This window comes from Bos grunniens, chromosome 4 (assembly GCF_055505025.1).
Source record: "Bos grunniens cultivar Pamir isolate PY7600 chromosome 4, Bosgru_T2T1.0, whole genome shotgun sequence".
Classification (NCBI taxonomy): Eukaryota; Metazoa; Chordata; class Mammalia; order Artiodactyla; family Bovidae; genus Bos; species Bos grunniens.
In genome coordinates this window covers 17,317,032-17,335,240 of record NC_141168.1, presented here as the reverse complement: position 1 = coordinate 17,335,240, position 18,209 = coordinate 17,317,032, and the positions used below count along the sequence as shown (strand labels likewise).

At 41.2% G+C, this 18,209-nt stretch overlaps 2 protein-coding genes and 1 non-coding gene across 3 annotated transcripts in view; all 3 read left to right on the top strand.

Moving 5' to 3' along the window:
- The first annotated feature begins 1,134 nt into the window (after nucleotides 1–1,134).
- Nucleotides 1,135–2,740, top strand: LOC147373711 (uncharacterized). The gene is made up of 2 exons (XM_086395343.1): nucleotides 1,135–1,899; nucleotides 2,603–2,740. The coding sequence occupies exons 1-2, from the start codon at nucleotides 1,592–1,594 to the stop codon at nucleotides 2,649–2,651; spliced, it is 357 nt and encodes a 118-aa protein (XP_086251469.1). The 5' UTR covers nucleotides 1,135–1,591; the 3' UTR covers nucleotides 2,652–2,740.
- On the top strand, nucleotides 2,080–2,152 carry TRNAR-CCU (transfer RNA arginine (anticodon CCU)). The gene has a single exon. It is a non-coding gene; the product is annotated as a tRNA-Arg (tRNA).
- Nucleotides 2,741–2,770: 30 nt separating the features above from the next.
- LUC7L2 (LUC7 like 2, pre-mRNA splicing factor) overlaps nucleotides 2,771–18,209 on the top strand; it is a 72,868-nt gene continuing 57,429 nt past the window's right edge. Inside the window, exons 1-2 of the mRNA XM_086395342.1 lie at nucleotides 2,771–2,925; nucleotides 6,795–6,915. Of these exons, the coding sequence (XP_086251468.1) occupies nucleotides 2,788–2,925; nucleotides 6,795–6,915 (259 nt within the window). The 5' untranslated portion in view covers nucleotides 2,771–2,787. The remainder of the gene's footprint in view (nucleotides 2,926–6,794; nucleotides 6,916–18,209) is intronic.

Here is an 18,209-nt window from a genome sequence, read left to right as displayed (position 1 = left end):
TTGTTGTAATAAACAATGTATGTATGAAAGGGGAAGCTTGTTTGGAGGCTGCCTTTGGTTAGAACTAACATTTTATGATTATCTATTTACTCTGCTTCAGTCTAAAAATGGAAGAAGAGTCCCTTGGCAGTTCAGTAAAAAGGACTCAGAATTATGTCTTACCGCCCCTTACCATAACATACCAACAGTTACTGAAAACCTACTTCCAATTCTTCTTCTTTCTCAGAGCATGCTTAAATTTGCAACATCTTTGAAAGCTGGATTAACAAATTTCAATTCAGGGGAGAATATCTGAAAGAGACGGGAATACCAGACCACCTGACCTGCCTCTTGAGAAATCTGTATGCAAGTCAGGAAGCAACAGTTAGAACTGGACACAGAACAACAGACTGGTTCCAAATAGGAAAAGGAGTACGTCAAGGCTGTATATTGTCACTCTGCTTATTTAACTTATATGCAGAGTACATCATGAGAAACGCTGGGCTGGAAGAAGCACAAGCTGGAATCAAGATTGCCAGGAGAAGTATCAATTACCTCAGATATGCAGATGACACCATCCTTATGGCAGAAAGTGAAGAACTAAAGAGCCTCTTGATGAAAATGAAAGAAGGGAGTGAAAAAGTTGGCTTAAAGCTCAACATTGAGAAAACAAAGATCATGGCATCTGGTCCCATCACTTCATGGGAAATAGATGGGGAAACAGTGGCTGACTTTAATTTGGGGGGGGGGGGGGCTCCAAAATCACTGCAAATGGTGACTGTAGCCATGAAATTAAAAGACGCTTACTCCTTGGAAGCAAAGTTATGACCAACCTAGACAGCATATTAAAAAGCAGAGACATTACTTTGCCAACAAAGGTGCGTGGAGTCAAGGCTATGGTTTTTCCAGTAGTCATGTATGGATGTGAGAGTTGGACTATAAAGAAAGCTAAGCGCCGAAGAATTGATGCTTTTGAAGTGTGGTGGTGGAGAAGACTCTTGAGAGTCCCTTGGACGGCAAGAAGATCCAACCAGTCCATTCTGAAGGAGATCAGCCCTGGGATTTCTTTGCAGGGAATGATGCTGAAGCTGAAACTCCAATACTTTGGCCACCTGATTCGAAGAGCTGACTCATTGGAAAAGACCCTGATGCTGGGAAAGATTGAGGGCAGAAGGGGACGACAGAGAATGAGACGGTTGGATGGCATCACCGACTCAAAGGACATGCGTTCGGGAAAACTCCCGGAGTTGGAGATAGGAAGGCGTGGCGTGCTGCAGTCCATGGGGTCGCAAAGAGTCGGACACGACTAAGCGACTGAACTGAACTAAACTGAAGATACAGGCAACGGTCAATTTAGGTACGGTCCAGCGGTCTTAAGTTTACTGGCAACGGGGAGCCACTGCGAGATTTTAAGCAAGGGGTAATGTCGCTGAGACTCAGAAATGAATTGTCCGATTTATGCAACTAAATAACCAAAATAAACTCCTATTTGTTTCCAATTAACTAATTCTTAATTAACTAATTCCAATTCCCTGCTGTCCCATGTTTCCCACTGAACAGCCAATTCAGAACGCAAGATAAACATTTCTAACTGGCCCCTTACCCTGCGGAAATGGCCTCAGAGTTTCAACCGGAAACAGAAAATGACCGCCAGAAACGCCACCTAATGGCAGGATGGAGGGCAAGCTACGTCCAGAAAGCCGCAAAGCCGGAAGGGGCCGGCTGTTTCCGGAGAAAACCCAACGCGACAGAAACTCTAGAGGCGAATCTAGAAGAGTCAGCCAGCGTCCCAAGAGGGTTCGGCTCCGCGACGTCGTATGTGCGCTTCAGCGCAGGCGCGGGGGCACCGCGTAGGAAACGTGTACACAAAACCGTGCGCGCGCCCGTTGTCCGTCCGGCGCATCGGTGCTGTTTTCGAGGGTAAAACCTTTGGAGCTATAACGTGGGATTTTGTTTCTTGAACTACAACTCCCAGCATGCCTCGTCCCCCTATTATTGGTACTAAGTGTGGTTTCCTAGGATAGGTTAAAAGGAAACTGACATGACGTACGAAGAAGGAAAAAAAATTGAAAACGTTGTCTGAGCGCGTTATTCACAGAAGCCCCAGTGGCCTAATGGATAAGGCATTGGCCTCCTAAGCCAGGGATTGTGGGTTCGAGTCCCATCTGGGGTGGCAAAGTTTTTGTTGCCTTTAAAATGAACTTTTCAATAAAACTTTTACCTTTTCCGCTTCTTAAACAATTATAGCGAAATATGCCAACTCGATTTTACTTTTTAAAGATGGGAAGTGTATGCGTGGTTTTTCTAGGTTTGGGGCTACATTTTGCGATAATCAATAGACTCCCATTTCCTTCTGAGCCGTAATCTCGTTAAGATTTTGGGAAAGCCGATAGGCTGAATTTTGATATCCCCTTTAGAAATAAAACAAAATCTCAAAGTTTTCTATTTTTAAGTTGACACCCACTTGCGATATGCCCTCATTTTCTCCAGGTTCAGCGGTGCTCCGTCAGCGAATGGCGTCTGACATGACGCAGTCAGGAAACGAACAAGGACCTTCTTTCTCTCCGCCAGGCTTTTTCCAGGCCATTCAGTTACACTCGGCTTTCGTTTGCTTTTCTCTTAGGAAGCCGCTCGGCGTTCGATTAATGCTGCTCGGCAGAGAAGGGAAGTGAGACATCCCACTGTCCTGCAATCGATAGGGGGAGCCTGCAGTCTGGTCCCAACCCTACCATTAAGCGGCTGGGCAGGAGGGTGAGGGAGCAGGAGGGTCGTAGGGCGCCATCCCGCAACCGACTCGGCGACTGGAAAATGGCGGCCTTAGGGTCACCGCTGCGCACTTGGCGAGGCCTTCTACGGGAGTTGCGCTACTTGAACGCGGCCACAGGCCGACCCTATCGCGACACCGCGGCCTATCGGTATCTCGTCAAAGCTTTCCGTGCACATCGGGTACGGAAGCCTGTGTCCGGGTGCTCAAGCGTCCCCTTTCCGGGGAGGGCGGGAGAGTCGCGTCTGGGCGGGACGGAGCGCGCCTGGCCTTAACCCGCAATTCTGAGGCCCAAGCTTCCTCCAGACAGACCCAGGCCCTAGGCCCTGGTCTAAGACCTAAGCCCAGGGACTAAGCAAGGACCGGCGGGAGAGCAAAGTCGTCCTGGGGTGGAGCCGTCCCTGGAGATTGCACTGGCTGTCTTTGGCCTGTGTGGATGGGAAGGTTAGAGGAAAGTGAAATGGAAGAAACAGAGGGACAAGCAGAAAGATGAGTGTAGGGTTACTAGTCACAGCATCTATCCAACACACACCTTCACTAGGAGAGCTATTCTGAGAAGCAGTTGTAGATGGAGCGAGGGATATGGGAGCTACTTGAAGAGCGTGACTATGCCGCCACTTTTAGCTGGCTCAGTGATAAAGAAGCCGCCTGCTAATTGAAGAGACGCGGGTTCAACTCCTGGGTGGGGAAGAGCCCCTGGAGGAGGAAGTGGGGGCTCATTCTTACCGGGTCCCAAAGAGTGGGACAGGACTGAGCACGCACGTTGTAGAGCTGAACTAGACACCTCTAATGAGGTGGTACTGTTGAATGTGTGATGTATGACCAAGTAACAATTTTTCCATCTGTAGCAGATAAATATGAACATCCATCAATTCAGTTCAGTTCAGTCGCTCAGTCGTGTCCGACTCTATCCATCATCCTTGGACAATTCCTTTATGAATTCTGCACTCCAGCACTCTGTTTACCACGGATAGGCAAGATGGAATGAAAGATAGTTTCTTTTTTCAAATGGGGCAACTGAGACTCAGGGACAGTTGAACTATACAAGCCCAAGTAGATTTAGAGTTACTTATCTGACTTGGAAAGAATTTGCAACCTATCTCAGAAGTTGAATAATTAGCTTGGGCTTTAGCGAAGGAAACCTGGTGTCCTTTGAACAGTGTGGAAAGGGGAGAACCATTATCTTAAACTCTTGATTGTCTGAGCCATGGAAGTTAGAATGCAAAATGTTAAAACTAAAGTTCAACTAAGTTTTGAAAGGTCACAATAGTAGGGACTAACAGGAACTTGACTAAAAATGACGAGTAAGATCCACATGGGTCTTGTCTTTTAAGAAGCTTGCATTCCACCTGAGGAGCCATTTGACCAAGGACTTAGAATAAACAAATGCTAAAGGAGTAGAGACCCCGGAGTCCTGGTATATAGAAGAGGTAGGCTTTACAGGATGGAATTTATTAAAATTTATTACCCAGGAACTTTAAGAATATTAGAGTTAGCAAGTAAGTGAGGGTTAGTAAAAGTCCAAGAAGCTGCACAACTGAAAGTCAAGAGGAGAGAGGAACTGACAGTTGAGAGCAGCTGAAGGAGTACGTCAAGGCTGTATATGTCACCCTGCTTATTTAACTTATATGCAGAGTACATCATGAGAAACGCTGGGCTGGAAGAAGCACAAGCTGGAATCAAGATTGCCAGGAGAAATATCAATAACCTCAGATATGCAGATGACACCACCCTTACGGCAGAAAGTGAAGAGGAACTAAAAAGCCTCTTGATGAAGGTGAAAGAGGAGAGTGAAAAAGTTGGCTTAAAGCTCAACATTCAGAAAACAAAGATCATGGCATCGGGTCCCATCACTTCATGGGAAATAGATGGGGAAACAGTGGAAATGGTGTCAGACTTTATTTTTTGGGGCTCCAAAATCACTGCAAATGGTGACTGCAGCCATGAAATTAAAAGACACTCCTTGGAAGGAAAGTCATGACCAACCTAGATAGCATACTCAAAAGCAGAGACATTACTTTGCCAACAAAGGTCCGTCTAGTCAAGGCTATGGTTTTTCCAGTAGTCATGTATGGATGTGAGAGTTGGACTGTGGCGAAAGCTGAGCGCTGAAGAATTGATGCTTTTGAACTGTGGTGTTGGAGAAGACTCTTGAGAGCCCCTTGGACTGCAAGGAGATCCAACCAGTCCATTCTGAAGGAGATCAGCCCTGGGAGTTCTTTGGAGGGAATGATGCTGAAGCTGAAACTCCAGTACTTTGGCCACCTCATGCAAAGAGTTGACTCATTGGAAAAGACTGATGCTGGGAGGGATTGGGGGCAGGAGGAGAAGGGGAGAGGATGAGATGGCTGGATGGCATCACTGACTCAATGGACGTGAGTCTGAGTGAACTCTGGGAGTTGGTGATGGACAGGGAGGCCTGGTGTGCTGCGATTCATGGGGTCGCAAAGAGTCGGACACAACTGAGCGACTGAACTGAACTGAAGGCTTACGGTGTGGTGGATGAAGTGGAGGAAGATAGGTAGGCAGGAATTTAAACTTTATTTTAATTGTAACAGGAAGTCACTCTAAGATTCTTAATGTGACAAGATTATAGTTTATACCTTATGGAGGCAACATTATTTGCCCTTGAGAGAGCCTTGGAAATGGCTGTGAAATCCCTTGGGAATAAATGTGAAATTCATGCTAAATATTCTAGAAACAACTCTCTGGAATGCATGAGAGGAATTGGGTATGGTTTCTATTTCCTGCTGGCTCAGAGCTAACTCAGTAATCATCTTTGCCCATTGTCTCTCCTTTCTTTAGGCTGAAGGGATTCAATTAGGGAAAGATCTCCCCTTTCTCTATAGGGGAAATACAGCTTTCTTTTTCATTAGATCTCTTGATCTCTGGTGGTTCATTTACTACGTTATATTACTGACACTTCTTTCCTCATAATTCAGGCTTAGCTGAATCAAGATTGGTTATGTGCTGTCTTATACTAATGTAGAGTTCCTATTTAAAATTCTATCAAACTAGACTTAAGAGATGAATGTTACTCTTTGTTGATGCTTAACGTTAGTGTTGATCTCATAAATTTTTAATTATAAAAGTTAAATTGAAAAAAAAAGTTAAAATAGATGAATTCTGTTTTTGAGCAGCTTATATTTTCATATATATGATCTGCAGATCTTAAATCAGACATATTAATTTTCAGATTCCAAACCTAGATATTCCAGTAAAGAAAGGTCAAAGAAAAGCATATGTAGGCAGTGGTGCCCAGAGCTTAATCCACACTTGGTCAGGGCTCCTTAAGTCATTTGAGGCTGTGCACACATCTCCCTCTCACCTTTCCTACCCCTTTATCAAGCCTCAGAACATAAAACTTGTCAAGTAAAGTCTGTGTTTTAATGTACTTAATTATGAAAGTTAATTATGACCAGCTTCTGATGACCTTAGGTCATCAGAATATAGATTTTTTAAATGAAAATGTACATTGTGAGGGAGTATAATTAAGTAATATCAACATATGATTCTTATATAAAACCTTCATTTTGTTACTGGTGAAGACAAAACTATTTTTCAGACAAAATAAGTTTTTAATTTTTATTGAAAGTCATGTGCCATATTAACCAAAGTCAACAGTCACATAAAATAAAGCAGTCCTTCATTTTTTGAAGGGTAGAAAGTTCTGTATTTTATTCCTTAGGTGACATTAATGATTAGTGACCTGACTATAGTTCCCCGTCTCTGCATTAACCAACGATGGAAACTCTCTGGGCTTTAGATCCCTCATTCATTAAATGAGGATGTTGAAAGGAGGTAACTTTATTTTTCCAGTATTAAAATTTGAGGACACTCAATGAAGTGCTTCAGTGAAACTCGTAAAATTCTTCAGTTAACAGGTGCCCAAATGACAGATGTATTAAGTATACACAAACATATGTTTGTATTTCCTGTGTGCAGTTTACTTTTATTCTGGAGAATGCTTGTTTAATAATGCTCTCAATACAGTGCCCCTGTATCTGCAGCTGGGCTGTTAATAGACTATCTGACCTTGCTACTTCTCCAGGTCACCAGTGAGAAACTGTGCAGAGCCCAGCATGAGCTTCATTTCCAAGCTGCCACCTATCTCTGCCTGCTACGCAGCATTCGAGAACACGTGGCCCTTCATCAGGAATTTCATGGCAAGGGTGAGCGCTCAGTGGAGGAGTCTGCTGGCTTAGTGGGTCTCAAGTTGCCCCAGCAGCCTGGAGGGAAGGGCTGGGAGCCATGAAAATGGAGAAATTCCTTGGATGCTGTCTTCATGCAAGAGTTTACTAATTTTTGTCAATATGTATTTATCATTAAATTTTTTTTTTTAATTTAGGGGTTTTCTCTGAAATTTTGTTGACTGTTTCTCAGGGAGGTTTCATCTTTACTCTCTGAATTTACTGAAGTTCTTACACTGGGCTGATTGATGTTCTTGATTTACTTTGAAAACTCTTAGTTATTTTTCAATTTAGAAAGTAATACAGCCTATTATTAAGGAATTCAAATAGTATAGACATATAAAATAAAGCCCTCTCATCTTTTCCCTGTATCTCCCTCCCCTCTTCCAAACCCATTACCAATCCTACAATTGCTAACAGTTGGTGTGCATCCTTCTAGATGTTTCCTATGCACAAACAAATAATTATACAGATGCATGTTTTATTTAAAAATACACAAATACGACGTTAAGATCCTGGTAGGAAACAGATGGTACGTTCAAACAGGGTTATTGAGAGTTAACGACGGGATATATATGTATATGTATGTGTGTGTGTGTATATATAAAGATATGGTTTGAATTAAGGTGAACGAGACGGGCTACAACAGTGGAGAGCTAGTGCCTCCCTAGGCCTGACCCTTAGGTAATGAGAACACAGCCACCACTCAAGTACAAGCTGCGGAAAGACCAAGGAGAGGGTGATGGATTGAGAACACTGACTTCTCTCCCCTCTGCCTTCTACCCTTCGTGTCAAATTGCTCTTCCTCTTGAATTCTTTATCAAGGTGAAGGACTCTACCATGCACTTGGCTGAAAAAGTCAAGAACTTGGGCTTCATTCTGTATTTCTCTTTCTTCTCACTCTCCACATCCAATCAATAAGTTTGGAGTGAAAAACAGTTCTGCAAGAACTGTTAGCATCACTATCTCTGTCCTAGTTGAAGCACTGGAAATCAATGGGCTGAACTATTAAAGTAGACTCCTAAATGTTTCCTTTGCCTCTAACATCCTGAATTCCTTAAATAAAAATTCTCCCTGAACTACCAATAATTCTTTACCTGTGCCCGCTTTGTGGTATATGTCAGTTTCTTCTGGTATAATCGTAGACATATAACCTCTTTTTCCCTGAACTACCAGCTCCTTTACAGTAAGGAAGACACCTCTTTCATTTTTGTATTCTGTAAAGCGTCTTCCACAGTGACTTACATAGACAGTTATTCAGTATTTTGAATGCACGGCTCAATTCTACTCACTAGGAGTACAACCTAAACACTCACTCGTAAAGTACTTCAAAACATCTTTTTCTTCTAAGAGATTAACATTAAAATAACAGTATTGAGAGTCAAACCAAGCATCTATTCAACTGAACAGATCAAAAAAGTAAAAATGTTTAATATCCTATCTCCCCTGTTTTATTTCATATATGCATGTGTGCTCTGTTGCCTCAGTCGTGTCTGACTTTGTGACCCCATGGACTGTAGCCCGCCAGGCTCCTCTGTTCATGGGATTCTCCAGGCAAGAATACTGGAGTGGGTTGCCATTTCCTCCTCCAGGGGATCTTCCCTACCTAGGGATTAAATCTGCGTCTCTTCCATCTCCTTGCCCTGGTAGGTGGGTTCTTTATCACTAGTGCCACCTGGGTATATTATTATCTGAAGATGTTTTACTTTACTAAGATGAAGAAAGCAAAAGGATTAAGATAGACCAATCTTTTGATTGCTTTTGTTATATACCCAGCAGCTGTATATAATTTTTTTTTTTTTTTTTTTGGTTACGTGGCTTGTGGGATCTCAGTTCCCCGACCAGGGATTGAACCCAACACAGCAGTGAAAATGCCAAGTCTTAACCACTGAACTGCCAGGGAATTCCCATAGCATTTTTAAAGAATGAGATTTGAGGCAGAATTGCATAACAGGGTGGTTGTTTAGTCAGTAAGTCCTATCCAACTCCTTTTCAGCCCCATGGACTGTAACTTACCAAGCTTCTCTCCATGGGGTTTCCCAGGCAAGAATACTGAAGTGGGTAGCCATTTCCTTTTCCAGGGGATCTTCCCAACCCAGGAATCAACTTGTCTCTCTTGCTTGGCAGGTGGATTCTTTACCACTCAGCCCCAAGCCCTGAATAGCAGGATAAGAAATACTTACTATGGGTTTGAAATCATATAGTATACATGCTCAGTCACTTCAATTGTGTCCTACTCCTTGCGACCCCATAGACTAGCCTGCCGGGCTTCTCTGTCCATGAGATTCTCCAGGCAAGAATACTGGAGTGGGTTGCCATGCCCTCCTCCAGGGGATCTTCCTGACCCAGGGGTTGAACCCACATCTTCGGCTCCTGCACTGCAGGCAGATTCTTCACTGCTGAACCACCAAAGAAGCCTGAAATACAGACGTAGGCTTTAATCCCACCTTTATAATTTACCACCTTTATAATGTGCGTGATCTTGGCTAGGTTAATTGACCTGGGCTTGTTCCCTCTTCTGTAGAATGAGAATGCCAACAAGGTAGTTATAACAAATGAGAATAATACTTACATAAAACATTTGCACAGTACCTAAGTGCTTGACAAAGAAAATCTTGTGTTCATCTCAAACCACTGCACCCTTATTCTTTTATCACGAACCCTTCTCTAAGCCCTGGAGAAGGAAGTGGCAACCTGTTCCAGTATTCTTACCTGGGAAATCCCATGGACAGAGGAGCCTGGCAAGCTACAGTCCATGGGGTCAAAAGTCAGACAGGACTTAGCAACTAAACAACTTCTCTAAGCCCTATTGCTACCAGTCTTCTGAAATAAATTATTTCCCATGGTTTAAATGATTTGCTTAGGCCATTTCTGTCCATATATAACCAACCTGTACCTCTTATCAGTGGTCTTACTATCCAGAATTAACTGAACTCAACATTTGGAAGGAACCGATTGTGGAATATGAATTGTATTGGCGATAACCTTTCTATACTTGGAATGTCCCAAAACTAGGGACTCCTGAGGTTTGGGCACTTGTTAGCTCACTATTCTAATTTCTGATGTGGTACGTGCTTTATCATATTCCTTCACTTTAGTGTCTCTTACCTGCTATGCTTTAACTGCTTCCTTTCACTGAATTTTATTAGTATTTAAATATGCTCCAGGCTCTTCCATCTAAAAGCAACTATAATTGACTCTTGAACAATTTGGAGGATTAGGGGCACTGACCCTCCACTCAGAACTCTGAGTATAACTACAGTTGGCCCTCCATGGTTCTGCATCTGTGGATTCAGCCAACTACAGATCCGGTAGTACTTTAGTATTTCCCATTGAAAAAAGTCCAGGTGTAAGTGGACCAGCACAGTTCAAACACCTGTCATTCAAGGCTCAGTTGTAGTCGGCTTTATCTCAAATATTTCTTCAGCTGCTCTCTTCTAACTTGTTCCTCTTTGCAAACGAATGTATTCAATGAATTGAATGTATTCAGTGAATTGAATGAATTTTCATTCTCTACATTAAAATTTTTTATTATTTATTTTTGGCTGTGCTGAGTCTTTGTTGCTGCATGTGGGCTTTCTCTAGTTGTGGCAAATGGGAGCTGCTCTCTGGTTGTCTGCGTGCTTCTCACTGCAGTGGCTTCTCTTGGAGCAGAGCACAGGCCTTTAGTAGTTGTTGCGCTTGGGCTTGTCTCACAGTATGTGGAATCTTCCTGGGCCAGGGATCAAACCTGTGTCCCCTGTATTGGCAGGCAGATTCTCAACAACTGGACCACCAGGGACGTCCTCACTTTCTATATTTTTTAAACTTGTAAAATAAGTTGTATTGAGGTATAATTTACATATAATAAATACGCAGGTCAACAAATAATGACAAATGAATGCACCTGTGGATTAACCACCCCAGTAAAGCCATATAATATTTTCACCACCCCTCAAAGTTCCCCTATGCCCCTTTGCAGACATCCCTCCTTCCCCACACCTGGTCCCAGGCAACCACTGACCTGCTTGTTGTCACAGTAGATTAATTTGGCCTGTTCAAGTATTTAATACAAATGCAGTCATAATATGTATGTACTGTTTTTAAGTTGGCTTCTTTGGCTCAGCAGACAGATTCTGAAGTTAATTATCTATGTTGTCTCATGACATTTTCTATTTTTCATGGCCATTCATCCTTAATCCGCTGCAGTCTGGTTTCTCCCCTACTAGAACTGCCTTGCAAGTTTACAAATGACCTTCATCCACTAAACCCAATGGATCATTCCTTATCTTGCTGAGCTCTAAGGAGCATTTGCCACTATTAACCATTCCTTCCTTTTTTCTCTTGGCTTTCGTGATACATTTTGTTTTCTTCTCACTCGAGCCATTTGTCTTGTGTCCTCTTCTGTATATCCCTTACGTGTTGGTATTTCTTGGGTGCAGACCTAGGTCCTTAACCTCATACTCTACGTGCTTTCCCTGGTTGATCACCTCCATTTCAATGCTTTAATTACCAAGAGGCTAACTCCAGTCTGTGCCCCCCACCCCAGTCAAGTTATAAAAACCTGTATGTCCAGTGGCCAGAAACCACTACTTAGATGACTCAAAGGCATCTCAAATTCAGTGCATGTAAAATGGAACTTCCTCATTCCCCCATAAATCTCTCTGGCATTCCCTAACATTTTTACTCAATCACTCAAGTCAGAAATCTGAGTTATTCTAGACTGCTTCCTTACCTTCACATCCTCAGTTAAATAATCACTAAATTAGATTCTACCCCCTAAGAATCTTGAACCTCTATTGCTACTACCCTATTGCAGACCTACCTTATGTCTTGCATCTTTTCTCTGAAACTTTGCCATTCCTAATTGGTCTAAATTCAAATTATGCTCTTCAATCAATTAATATTCCATAATGTACAGATCTGATCTTGTCTCTCCAGCTTTTAACCCTTCAAGCTAAACTTAACAAGGTCCTCTAGGATTTGGCCCTTGCTAAATCTCTTTAGCTTCATCTCTCCTCTCTTTACATCTGACAGTCTAGCCATACAGAAATTCATTCAGTTCTAGAAGCCATGGCTCTCTTTCAACATTCTGTTGTTCCATATGCATGGAAAGTTCTTTCTCCCAACTATCCCCCACTTCTCAGACTAATTCCTATTCACTCTTTAACTCTCAGGTTAAATTTTGCTTTCTCTCTTTTTCTCCTTCTTCCTTCAACAAGGTTTTTATTTTTTTGCACGTGCTGTGTGCCAACCAGGGGTTGAACCCTGGGCAACAGCATTGAAAGCGCCGAGTACTAACCACTGGACCGCTAAGGTATTCCCTCAACAAGCACTTTAAAATGCCTATTATGGGGCTGACTGTGGCTTCGATATCTTCTTTTCACTCTTTAAAACCTCTGTCTTTAATAGACCAATCAAGAAGCTCACTCAGTTTAGGCTTGGTTCTTGCTATTTCGGTCAGTTCACTTGCTCAGTAGTGTCCGACTCTTTGGGACCCCATGGACTGCAGCACACCAGGCCTCCCTGTCTATCACAAATTCCCAGAGTTTACTCACACTCATGTTCAATGAGTCAGTGATGCCATCCAACCATCTCATCCTCTGCCATCCCCTTCTCCTCCCACCTTCAATCTTTCCCAGCATCAAGGTCTTTTCAAATGAGTCAGTTCTTAGCATCAGGTGGCCAAAGTATTGGACTTTCAGCTTCAACATCAGTCCTTCCAAAGAACACCCAGGGCTGATCTCCTTTAGGAGGGACTGGTTGGATCTCCTTGAAGTCCAAGGGACTCTCAAGAGTCTTCTCTAACACCACAGTTCAAAAGTATCAATTCTTTGGCGCTCAGCTTTCTTTATAGTCCAACTCTCACATCCATACATGACTATTGGAAAAACCATAGCTTTGACTAGACGGACCTTTGTTGGTAAAGTAATGTCTCACTATTTCTCCTCTCCATAAACTTCAAATGTTTATGAATTTTGACTAGACTGTTTTTGTCTGGTTTTGAGTCAGTACTTTGGTTGTCCTTTGTATGGACAAATGTTCAGGACATAAATACAAACATAATAAGAACAAAAGGTTCACATATTAGGATTATGTGGGATGGAGAAAAAGCAGTGTAGTTTTGAACTAAAGGCAGACTAATCCAAGGCACTTTATGTTTGTAAGGTAAATTTTTAATCACTCAACTAAAAAGATATAATTTACATTGATTTTTGGGGGTGGGGGGGGGGTCATGCTGCATACAGGATCTTAGCCCAACCAGTGCTTCCCTGAGGTGGAAGTACAAACTCAACCACTGGATCACAAGGGAATTACCCCAGAATTTGAATTTTTTAATTTGTATTTAAATTAACAGGAACATGTTTATAAAATTTGTTATTAGGTAGGTACTCATGACGAAAGAATCACTGCAATATTAAATTTTACTATATAGCCTTTATTTACTAGATTAATTTATAAATTACAATAAAATGAAGAGTTGTCTGCTCTGGATGGCTAGCAAAATGTATGCTATTTAGGTTGGTGCAAAAGTAATTGTGGTTTTGGATCATGAATTTTAAATCATTATAACTAGACTCAAACACATCTTTATTAACCAAAATAGGAACCATTACAATCAACATATTTTTGCCAACAAGAAATAAGTTTGTTTATTCCTGTGGCATAAAAATCCATGCTTCAGGATCCCATGAACTCCTGGAAAGCATTTTCTGCCTCCTGCTGGTTGTGGAAGCGTTTTCCCTGCAAAATTTGTTGAGATGCTTGAAGAAGTGGTAGTTGGTTGGCGAGAGGTCAGGTGAATATGGCAGATGAGGCAAAACTTCGTAGCCCAATTCGTAGTACTTTTGAAGCACTGGTTGTGTGATGTGCAGTTGGGCATTCTGGTGGAGAAGAACTGGGCCCTTTTTGTTGACCAATGCCAGCTGCAGGCGTTGCAGTTTCCCGTGCCTCTCATCAATGTGCTGAGCATACTTCTCGGGTGTAATGGTTTCCCAGAGATTCAAAAAGCTGTAGTGGATCAGACTGGCAGCAGACCAAACAGTGACCATGACCTTTTTTTGGTGCAAGCTTGGCTTTGGCAAGTGCTTTGGAGCTTCTTCTCAGTCCAACCACTGAGCTGGTTGTCATATAAAATCCACTTTTTGTCACATGTCACAATCTGATTAAGAAATGGTTCGTTGCTGTTGCACAGTATAAGAGAAGATGACACTTCAAAATGCCGGTTTTTAAAATTTTCGATCAGTTCATGAGGCACCCACTTATCGAGCTTTTCACCTTTCCAATTTGCTTCAAATGCCAAATGACCATAGAATGGTTGACGCTGAGTTCTTTCAGCAACTTCTTGTGTAGTTGTAAGAGGATCAGCTTTGATGATTGCTCTCAGTTGATCGTTATCAACTTCTGATGGCCAACCACTGCACTTCTCACCTTCAAGGCTCTCATCTCCCTTGCAAAACTTCTTAAACCACCACTGCACTGTATGTTCGTTAGCAGTTCCTGGGCCAAATGGGTTATTGATGTTTCAAGTTGTTGCTGCTGTTTTACAACCCATTTTGAACTCGAATTAAGAAAATTGCTCAAATTTACTTTTGGTCTAACATCATTTCCTAGTCTAAAATAAATATAAAATAAACAGCAAGTAATAAGTCATTACCAAAACAGCAAAGCAAGAAATGTGCATTAAAATAATGTATAATATAACCACATTTAAGAATGTATTCCAATATCAAACAGCAAATTTTAACAATGCAAAAACTGTAATTACTTTTGCACCAACCTTGTACCTATTCTAATTTTTAATTACCTAGTTGATGGCATGTATAGATTAAGAGTATATACTACTCTTGTAAGTTCCTGTTTCCTTATGACAACTTATTCCTAAAGGAATGGATATCATTGCTAGGATGTACACAAAGACATATTCACAGGTTTTGTTTTGTTTTTGGATAAGAGTAATACACAGTTATTAAATTTTAAAAATTAAAAAAAGTTTACAAAGAGAACAAACTTCTAATTCTGTTAATGACAGTCTAGGTAATTTAGATTAAAACTTGGTTGAACACAGCTAAAAACCATGGATGAAATATTTTAATTCTTAAAATCATTAAAGAGCTATTAAGATAAGTAGGAAATAGTAGACCAAATCTTAAAAGACAAGAACCAAGAAAAGTGCAGCACACAAAGGCACAATTTTGGCCTCAGGGCATTTGCCAATTTAGTAGCAATAGCTTCAGTTTTGGAGAAGGCAATGGCAACCCACTCCAGTACTCTTGCCTGGAAAATCCCATGGGCGGAGGAACCTGGTAGGCTGCAGTCCATGGGGTTGCTAAGAGTCTGACACGACTGAGTGACTTCATTTTTACTTTCATGCATTGGAGAAGGAAATGGCAGCCCACTCCAGTGTTCTTGCCTGGAGAATCCCAGGGATAGGGGAGCCTGGTGGGAGGCTGTCTATGGGGTTGCACAGAGTCGGACATGACTGAAGTGACTTAGCAGCAGCAGCAGCTTCAGTTTTGAAATTAACCTGCACTTTTGGTAGGATCATAGAGGTTAGGGAGGCAAAAGGCAAAGTCTCAGGCCCACCAAGGTGGGCATTCTAAGAAACCCACACTGACTTTAAACTAGGACTCTGGAGTTAACTCTCAAGGGTGAACTGGAAATAAAAAAGTCCTTGTCAGCCTTTCAGACTAGATTTTTGCCATTTTGGTATCAAGAGAAATTAAAGCATTGAATTTGTATTATGATGATCCTTGACATGTATTTCACATTACTATCAGAAAAAAAAAATAAAAATCCTCTTTGGAGAAAGACAGCATTATATCCTAAACATATTTTTTCAAGTACATGTTCAGCAGACGAAGAGAATCAGATACATAAGAAAACAAGACCCCAAAAGAGAAATCCAGGAGAAACAACAGACACAGAACCATAGGAAACTTCAGATATTATAATTAGCAAACTCAGATTACAAAACAATTATGATCACTGGGTCAAACAATAGCCAGCCTTGGGAATTTCATCAAGGAACCAGAAACCATAAAAAATTACTTAGATTTGAAAAACAACCAAATAAAAATTCTGTAACTGAAAAAATAAAGAATTCATCAGATAGGTTTAACAGCAGACTAGATACAGCTGAAGGGAGGTTAGTGAACAATAAAACTCATCAGAAAAAAAAGCATGAAGAAGGGAGCTTGGCACAACAAGGTGGAAAATGCAAAGAGAATAAAGAGATACAGAGGAAACAATGAAAACTTTATTCGGAGGTCAAGAAGTTGATGAACGACAGTATTCAAGAATAGCTAAAAATTTTCCTGAAATTGATTTAAAAAAATATGTCAGTCCACTGTTTCTAAAAGCTCAATGAATCACAAGCAGAATAAAAATAAATCCACACCTAGATAGAGTTAGCTACAGAATAATACAGGCAAAAAGAACACAATTTGAAAGCAGGCAGCCCAGCTTTCTTCGAAGGAATGACAGCCTGAGAACTGACTTCCCAGGAGCAAGGAAGGCAGCAGAATGATAGAATCTATGTGCCAAAAGAAAATAACTTTCAACCTAGAATATCCATCTAGAATTGAGAAAGGCAAGATAAAGGTCTTTTCAGATCAACAAAAATGGCAGAGTTCTCTACTAGCAAGCCAATAGGAAAGCAAACTCGGAGGCAGGGCAGGCAAGTGTCCGCAAAGAGATAGACAGTAAATATTTCAGTCTTCCAGGTCATAGGGTATGGTATCTGCCAACCACTTAACTCTGCTGTTGTAGTCTAAAGAAACTGTAGACAGTAACAAATGAACAAGCCTGACAGTATTCCAATGAAACTAGTCACAAAAATTGGCAATGGCCTGGATTTGATGAGTGAATTGTATATTGCTGACTCCTGTCCTAAAGTTTAAACATCAGACAAAAGGGAAATGATCCCAGATGGAAAGGCAGATTCCAGAAAGAAAGAAAAAGTGGTAAATAAACAAACATTGATATGAAATTTGATTTTAAAAAGCCATAACGAACTGGGAAATCCCAGGTTGCCCAGTGGTTAAGACTTCACCCTTTCACTGCTGTGGGCCCAGGTTCAATCCCTAATCGGGGAGCTAAGATCTTGCAAGCCCTGGGGTACAGCCAAAAAAAGAAAAGAAAAAAAGAAACCAAAAATCTAAACCATATGATTAACAAGTGCATTTATCTTGGGAAGAGGTTTAAATGTAGTGTTTTCTTGGTTCTCCGTATTAGCTCTCTGAGTGAAGTGTAAAGGCATTGATTAGACCTTGATACATTAAAAATGCCCCTTATAACTTCTAGAGTAACTACTAAAAGACTAAAATTTCCAAACTACCAGAAGTGGAAAAAATGAAATGATTAAAAGGCAGACAAGAAAGGAGAGAAAATTAAACCTATAACAGGTGAGATAAATAGCCAAGGGCTTTAAACTCAAGCACGTATGTAATTACATGAATATAAATGAGTAAATGCTTCAATTAAAAGGCAGTGAATATCAGATTATTAAAAAAGACAAAAACTATGTTTTCTGAAAATGAGATTTATCTAAAATGTGAGCAATCAGAAAGGTAGAAAGTAAGCGAGAGATAAGAACTAAACTCTCTTCACTAACACAAACCATTTCAATATTTTAGTGTATTTTCCTCTTAAGGATGGCGTGCTGCAGTCCATGGGGTCGGCCAGAGTCGGACACGACTGACCGACTGAACTGAAGGATACTTACTGTGCATGTAATAGTGTTAGTTGTTCAGTCGTGTCCTACTCTGACCTCATGCGCCACCAGGGACGGCCATATATAATAGTGCATTTCTCTCACACGTATTAATTTGTAAAGTTTTCTTTTACTGTAAATAGTTTCCAAAGAATGACATTCCACGTATTTGGAGTTGTTTGAATTTTCAACTTTCTGAATAACTGGTAGGAAACTATCTTTTCAGTTACTAAACACTGCGATGATTCTAAGATAGACCCAATATGCTTTCAAAGGATCTCGGGGGATATTCCCTGAAGGTGGGGCCTGTGGTTAGTTCTCAGAGCCTTCCCTCCCAAGCTGCACCGTAGGGCCGAATAAAAAGGGTGTGGTGGGGGGCACCTTGAGACCACAATTGCTATTTCATGTACATTTTTTTACTGATCTTGCTAATAAAGTTCAAAGGCAATGTATATAACACTTTAATGAAACAAAAATTTTCACCATTATTTACCTGTGTCTCCTCTTAAGGAATTATTATTTTACAATAAAAGTTAAAACATCGGGACAAGGCTCTGGGATAAGCATTTTCTGTGAGCTCATT

What these genes read in the sequence shown, in the direction of transcription:
- LOC147373711 (XM_086395343.1), top strand. Translation starts at nt 1,592, where the DNA reads ATGGCCTCAGAGTTTCAACCGGAAACAGAAAATGACCGCCAGAAACGC. An exon ending in CATCGGTGCTGTTTTCGAGG is followed by an intron (nt 1,900 to 2,602) that starts GTAAAACCTTTG and finishes CTTTTCTCTTAG; the next exon opens with GAAGCCGCTCGGCGTTCGAT.